We start from the raw sequence: 7,404 nt of genomic DNA, 5'->3' as shown, positions 1-7,404 counted from the left end.
GAAACCGTGTCGTATTCAAATAACTTTTTTGAAGAACACATACGATTTTCAGGTAAATTGGTGGTGTCATATGATTAAGGGAGAATCATAGACGATAACAAGGTAAAGTTTGAATATATTTATTCACATATTGATAGATTATTTACCAGTTGAAAACTATGCAAAACGCTGTTAAAACCGTGTCATACTCTTCTCTATTATGCACTCTTGATATATATATATGTTTATATGTGTGTGCAACTGTGCATATAATGTCTGCACACGTTGATGCACAGTCATGTGAGGTCACGATGTGCACAATCAGCCAGGGTGCAGCACAAGAAATCATTAAGCTATTCTCGCATATTCACCTTATTGATTATCTGGTTGATATCTGATTGATATCTGATTACTCCTGAATCTGTGCAAAGTATGTCGGAGACAATAGTTATCTGATTATCTAGATAACTAAACTTCAGACGTGTATCCACAATACATACCAGTCCATCGTCACTGACAATAATGATACCAGCGCCACCTGCATCCTGCACAAGTGTTGCCTTGACTGCAAATGTACAGTTGCCACGGGAAACCATCACCTGCTTATTCTCTAGTGAGGAGGACGCATATGGGAGGCAGCCCTCAGAGGGAGTCAAGTCGAGTAGCTCAGATTTTGTCTAGAAGACAGATTCATAACATTCACGAGTAAATTTCCATAATAACACTCCAGTTTTCCCTTAGCATACCCAACTATATGATTGTGTAAATAATTTTGACACAGTCCATCGTCTCTATAGATCTTGGTCATATAAGTAAGTTTTATTCATTTTAGACAGGGCATTCTAAGCTTAACATCTGGTTGATGTTTCTGATCAGTAACACTAACAACACAGTGCAATATATGTAAATGGCTAGTTTTACTAGTAGTAATAGATATAGATTATATATATATATACATATATATCAAGAAAACTTACAGCATCTGAAAGTAGTGCTGGTACTGCCCAGAAGTTGGGATTATACATCACACAAAACGTTGCATTTGTTTGATTTTCGACACTTTCACTGTAGAGTAAAGCCAGGTCACCAAGTACCTATATCAACACACAAATAGAATTCAAGTGAGATAATCAGCATAATGCTATTGGCATCCTAATAATCGGCTTATAAAATTATTTTTACAATCATTTCCACAGATATTTAAAATGTTGTTGTTTACACACTTGTAAATCCATGTATAAACTGTGATATATGATACCAAGATTTTGCTTTTTATTATTCTGCTATATACGTTTATATCTTTATATTGTGAAATACATGTAACCAAGAGCTAATAATACCTAGTGTACAACGGAAAAACGGGAAAATAGTGCTATTTCACGACAACATTATTCTACTTTGCCTGCGAGTCTATAATAATTTCATGGTATTGCATTAAGCAGAATTCTTTGCTCTCTAAAACAAGACCAACCGCTTGTCAATACGATACTCCTAGGCGGAGATATCGGCTCCTAAACCTCCCCTCCCACATGCCAAACGCCGCCTCGAATCCACTTCTGTCCCCATCCTTCACGTGTCTAAGCATTTCGGCTATCGGTTTCCGTCACCGCTTGGAGCGCTGATAATTGATGTCACATGCCCAAATTTGGTACTCTTACTAGCTGCGTTGTAGAGACTTAATTAAAAAAACATTGCCGGCTCCATCATGACGGGCATTAGCCGTGCTAGGAAAGATAATGGGAGATAAGAGCATAGGCGATGCCCCCGAAAGTCACCTCCACCCTGCACCTGCACCCGAAAATCATTCATAAAATTATGGCGGAAAAACCGAACTCTCACGAAGCAACGCTTAGCCGCGTGAAGGATGCGGACAGAAGTGGATTCGAGGCGGCGTTTGGCATGTGGGAGGGGAGGTTTAGGAGCCGATATCTCCGCCTAGGAGTATCGTATTGACAAGCGGTTGGTCTTGTTTTAGAGAGCAAAGAATTCTGCTTAATGCAATACCATTAAATTATTATAGACTCGCAGGCAAAGTAGAATAATGTTGTCGTGAAATAGCACTATTTTCCCGTTTTTCCGTTGTACACTCTAGGTATTATTAGCTCTTGATGTAACTATACTATGCACGCGTAACTACTATGTGAGTGCAGTACATTATTTTAATATACATGCAAATCTGTATAACATATTGCAACACTGCAGACTTTGCAACATTGCAGACTCTGTGTGAACAACCTAGCTGTTGAGAGAATTTATAACTAAAATATTCAGTCAAAAACAGCATAACTTGAGTGCACATCTCAGAAGTTTGCCAGAGTGCAATTCACCACCCTTACCTCTGACATACTAGCAGAAGCTGAAAAACTATATTAGAACAACATATATACTGATATATGCTAGGTAGATGAGACCGCTACCTTAGCAGTCAATATAAGAAAAACTGAAGCTACTAACATGGAGGAAATGCAACAATATAGCCTCTGCGCTCATTGTCTAAATCTAAAGATAAAACTAAAAGGGCCATGGTAGAAAGGTTCCAACATAGTTACCTAAAACTAGTAGACATTGCCCCCATGTTCCTAGCATAATCAGCCATAATATAGAGTGTAAGATCAACTGGATCTCAAAGAAGCACAGACCAAGCTTAATGGCCATGTATAAATTTGGGGTGGCTTACATTCCAAGCAACAAATGTGCACGGATAGAGAGACATTCCAATTTCTTAACTGCACTCTTCTTGATGATAACGAATGACCATCTAAGACACAGGCACTTGAGACAGAGTCAGTAAACTGAAAATAAATTAAATAATATGAATGCACATTCACAAATACTACCCCTCAATTACACTTCCACTGTTGTGTCACTGTATATCAACTTGCTTTCACAAAAACTAATGCAGAACTAGACGCTACCACACTCGCCACTGCGAGTGTGCTGTGTCGCCATTATGAGATATATAAAAGAAGGTAGGAAACTCCACCGCGCGATTTTTGCCGATCACTCCTCACTTCTTTCCAATTTCTCGAAACTTTTCACGCTTCCCCGACCTCCATTTTTGGCTCGTTCTGCCCTGTATAGTCCACTGAACATAACTATATAACTACTGTGGCCGAGAAGTGCAACCTTTCTTTGTAATGTGACTTCAAACTCAGAAGTTTTGTGCCGATTCTGCAGGAATGTATACCGTTCACGAGTCCGAATGGCCCCGCGTCGGGCGCCGCGGAGCGCGATTGGCTACACGCAGATCGCGTCATCTCCAGTTGTCTCCATGCAGTCTCGAATCGCGCTCCGCAGCGCCCGACGCGGGGCCATTCGGACTCGTAAACGGTATACATTCCTGCAGAATCAGCACGAACCTCGAACCTGCCGAGTTTGAAGTCACATTACAAAGAAAGGTTGCACTTCTCGGCCACAGTAGTTACATAGTTGTGTTCAGTGGACTATAGAGGGTAGAACAAGCCAAAAATAGAGGTCTGGGAGACGTGAAGTTTGAGAAATCTGAAAGAAGTGAGGAATGATCGGCAAAAATCGCGCGGCGGAGTTTTCTACCTTCTTCTATATCATTATAATGGCGACACAGCACACTCGCAGCGGCGAGTGTGGGAGCGGCTAGTTCTGCATTAGTTTTTGTGAAAACAAGTTGATCTACAGTGACACAACAATGGAAGTGTAATTGAGGGGTAGTATTTGTGAATGTGCGTTCATATTATTTTCAGTTTTTACTGACTCTGTCCCAAGTGCCTGTGGCCTAAGACTTATGATACAACGAGGACATGTTACCAACAATACCCTTCATAAAGGCTATCACACAGACAATTGCTACCCTGGCGGGATAATTTTTTTACATAGAATAAGCCATAAAATTTGTGATACGTGGTAGATTTGCGATACAATGTCAATATATTACATCATCCGATGGCTATGACTCGTTAATTATAAATATTAATTATTATGATGGGCGTGATCATCACATCATTGTGCGTGTGCATGACTATGTATAGTACTAGTAGTAGTACTAGTAGTACCGGTACTGCGGTAGTATTAATAATAGGAAGTGTCTAAACAACCAGATCCGGTTTCGGAGCCCTGAAAACTAAACAACCGGCTCTCTCTCTGATTGGCTAATTTTGTCACTTATTTATTTATTTTTTTATTATTTTTGGCTAATTTTATTTTATTTTAGAATTAGGGTTAGGGTTAGGATTAGGGTTTGGGTTAGGGTTAGGGTTTGGGTCTATATCCAAAACTTTCCAGTTGGTCTGAATGGCTCAACGGTAGAGCTTTCGCTTCTTGATAGTATGGTACTGTGTTCGAACCCCATAAAGTGTTTTTAATTTCTTCTGCTTTCTGTATTTCTTTGTATTTTATTTGTTTCTGCATTTATTTGTTGTGTACATATCGTTTGTTTATGTTCGAAATTAAATATATTTCTTTATGTTTTGCATTAAAAATTGTCCTATTGTATATTTGTCCTGTTATGTTCGAAAACTGACCAATCAGAAAAGAGAGCCGGTTGTTTAGCTTTCAGAACTCCGAAACCGGGTCCGGTCGTTTAGACACTGCCTTAATAATACCAGGAGCGTATAATGACAAAGGAGTAAGACAGCGATTTGGTACTGATTTCACTACATTTTTGTCGTACGAGTTCGATGTGAATAAAAATACAAATGTATACAAACATGAGCTTCTTTTGTTCACTGGTCCTTATTGTTATTCTATCTTCTGGTAGTATTACAAACCGCGTAGCTTCCTTCGTTTTGACATAAATCATACTTTTGCACGACATGGTTTTCACGTTATTTACCGTCCGCTGGCGAGGACACACTAAATTTGCACACACAGCTCGTCAATGAGCCACGGTAGGGCTTTTCGGCCGTAGCCTAGTCGAGTGCAGAAAATTTGCCTAGTTGCACCCATGCTGGGTTTAAAAATTAAAACTATTTTACATTTAAACTATAGTTAGAATGCCTTGTGTTTATGGTTTAATCCCGCAGTTTTTTTTTAAATAAACGCTGCGCTGGTAAAATATCTGAACTACTTCACCCGCGGAGGAATGATGTGTATGAATTGTTATGAGTAAACTGACGCTCCAGCCGATTGTAGCTTTTCGCACATGTGTTTTGCATAGCAACCGTTATCTCTAGCCCGCGTACAGTTGCCGCTGGCGCTGCCTGACGCGATCCCTGCCGTGGCTCATTGACGAGCTGTGTGTGCAAATTTAGAGTGTGTCCTCGCCAGCGGACGGTAAATAACGTGAAAACCATGTCGTGCAAAAGTATGATTTATGTCAAAACGAAGGAAGCTACGCGGTTTGTAATACTACCGGAAGATAGAATAAGGACCAGTGAACAAAAGAAGCTCATGTTTGTATACATTTGTATTTTTATTCGCATCGAACTCGTACGACAAAAATGTAGTGAAATCAGTACCAAATCGCTGTCTTACTCCTTTGTCATTATACGCTCCTGATAATACTAGTACTTAGTAGTACTAGTACTAGTAGTACTAGAGTAGTAGTAGTAGTGGAGAGATTTACAGATACCGTATACCCTACACACCCATTGTTGTTACTGTTAGACTACAATATAAACTCAAATAAATACAATGACAATGTCATGGTATGACTGGCATTGTGAGTGCGTCGGCGAGTCGTGACAATGCCAACACTGTACACACTAAGTGACTAACAATGTAACACAGTGTCAGTACAACACAATGGGTGTGCGAAAAGTGATGTAAATAATTGATGTTTATGGTTCCTCGAAGTCTGACTCTGTAATCAGACATTAAGATACCTTGTATACTGGTCTATTTGGCATAGTAAATAAGTCACCTGTGTCGCGGATAGAGAAATAATAATGAAATTAATCGAAAACAATGACATTGAAAACTTTCTCGTGGGGGCTGCCATGATGATGTCGCACGTGATAAAGTGTAATAGCTTATTTACTCCCATTATATTTTAAATATTAGCATCGTTATTTGATATTAATTACAAAAATACAGTATGTTATAATAATTATATTAAATTGTTATTGTTATATTGATTTACGTTATTTATATTGTTTAAAATCAGCGTGTTGAGAAATAGTTGGATTCGAATAAGCGGTTGAAGTGTTGTCATCATGTCATGCGCAGACTGAGGTGCGCCAAAGTAGTGGGGCGTTGCGAATCTGCCATGTTTGATTTCCTGGATTACGTAGACAACCAACATTCATAAATATCGAAGAATATCTCAGTCATCCTTCTTTCGTTTATATTCAGAATACAGCATTAACTACCTGTACGTGATACTGTGACGTGTGGATTGGTTATCTCGCTATTGGACCCGTAACGTTGCCGATCCAGTTATTTGCAACCTTCAATTTTGTGATACAAACAGATCACTGTGTTGAAGGTTTTCAGAATGGGAACCAGGGATGACGAGTATGATTATCTGTTTAAAGGTAATTAGTAAAGTTCTACAACGTTTTTGTACCCTTACATGTGTTATGAGTCCACACCCTTAGTCTTACATGTGTTGATTTGTGGATCGACTGTCGGTCTGATGCGTCACTTTTATGCAAGTCGATGCTTGGTGATAACAAATGTCGTGGTACACCGTACTACTACTACTAGTACTACTAGTACTAGTACTACACGGTTGTTGTAGGGAAATTCATAGAGAGCATGAAGGAACAGTGCAAAGGCACATTTCACACATTGGTTGTAATAGCTTTGTGGGTTGCAACCCAAGCAACTAGGCGAGAAACTGTTACCAAGACCAAAGACCAAGTGTATAATGAAAAATAAATATATGTGTGTAGATGCTAGACTTTCAGCCAGATGTGGCAAAGTATTGCGTTCTAGTTTATCATTATCAACATCTAAACAAATTGATCTTGTTTATAGCATCCAGTGATGTAGATACAATAATGTAACCCAAACCCAGGATAGGGTTACATCGCGAGTCTATGGTTTTCTGTGGAGGAACCCCTGAGTGAATCACTCAGGGCGGTTTGCTGGTGCGTTTTCAGAGACTAGAACTTCCAAACTGGGTTGATTCTAAATACGAACCTTTCTCCGCTATCCTGGAAGTTAGGGTACTATGTATCACAATACTCTGTATTAAACTAATATAACCTGTTACAAAAATTCGAAGTGACGAGCGGCGGATATATTGAGCGCCATTTCTGTTGACCTATGACGTACTTCGGTTTGAAGAGCGGATTCACCGACCAATCGGAGGGCGCTGCGTTTGCCGATCGCTATGCGCATTGGGAATGCGTACGTCACAGGTCAACAGGAACTCTGAAATGGCATCTTTTTTACCTGTGACACTGGGAATGGACACCACCTACCCCATTCCCCCAAATACCATATATAAAATTAATGGTTAGTTTTCATGGCATTAAACTCCTGCTAAAAGTAAAACACTGACAC

At 39.6% G+C, this 7,404-nt stretch overlaps 2 protein-coding genes across 4 annotated transcripts in view; one reads left to right on the top strand and one right to left on the bottom strand.

The window, feature by feature from the left end:
- Positions 1–5,903, bottom strand: part of LOC106807171 (signal peptide peptidase-like 2B) — a 16,421-nt gene extending 10,518 nt beyond the window's left edge. For 2 of the 3 annotated variants that reach the window (XM_014809438.1, XM_014809440.1), the window contains exons 1-3: positions 5,816–5,903; positions 957–1,073; positions 480–656 (exon numbers count right to left, since the gene is read on the bottom strand). In XM_014809438.1, coding sequence (XP_014664924.1) covers positions 480–656; positions 957–1,073; positions 5,816–5,893 — 372 coding nt within the window. In that variant the 5' untranslated portion in view covers positions 5,894–5,903. Of the gene's footprint in view, positions 1–479; positions 657–956; positions 1,074–5,540; positions 5,605–5,815 lie in introns of those variants that run through there. The other variant, XM_014809441.1, reaches the window with a different exon arrangement.
- Positions 5,904–6,129: 226 nt separating this feature from the next.
- Positions 6,130–7,404, top strand: part of LOC106807173 (ras-related protein Rab-11B) — a 29,742-nt gene continuing 28,467 nt past the window's right edge. Inside the window, exon 1 of the mRNA XM_014809443.1 lies at positions 6,130–6,428. Within this exon, the coding sequence (XP_014664929.1) occupies positions 6,389–6,428 (40 nt within the window). The 5' untranslated portion in view covers positions 6,130–6,388. The remainder of the gene's footprint in view (positions 6,429–7,404) is intronic.

This window comes from Priapulus caudatus, unplaced genomic scaffold (genome assembly GCF_000485595.1).
Source record: "Priapulus caudatus unplaced genomic scaffold, Priapulus_caudatus-5.0.1 Scaffold198, whole genome shotgun sequence".
Classification (NCBI taxonomy): Eukaryota; Metazoa; Priapulida; class Priapulimorpha; order Priapulimorphida; family Priapulidae; genus Priapulus; species Priapulus caudatus.
The sequence above is the reverse complement of the archived record's forward strand: the minus strand, read 5'-3'. Positions and strand labels throughout refer to the sequence as shown.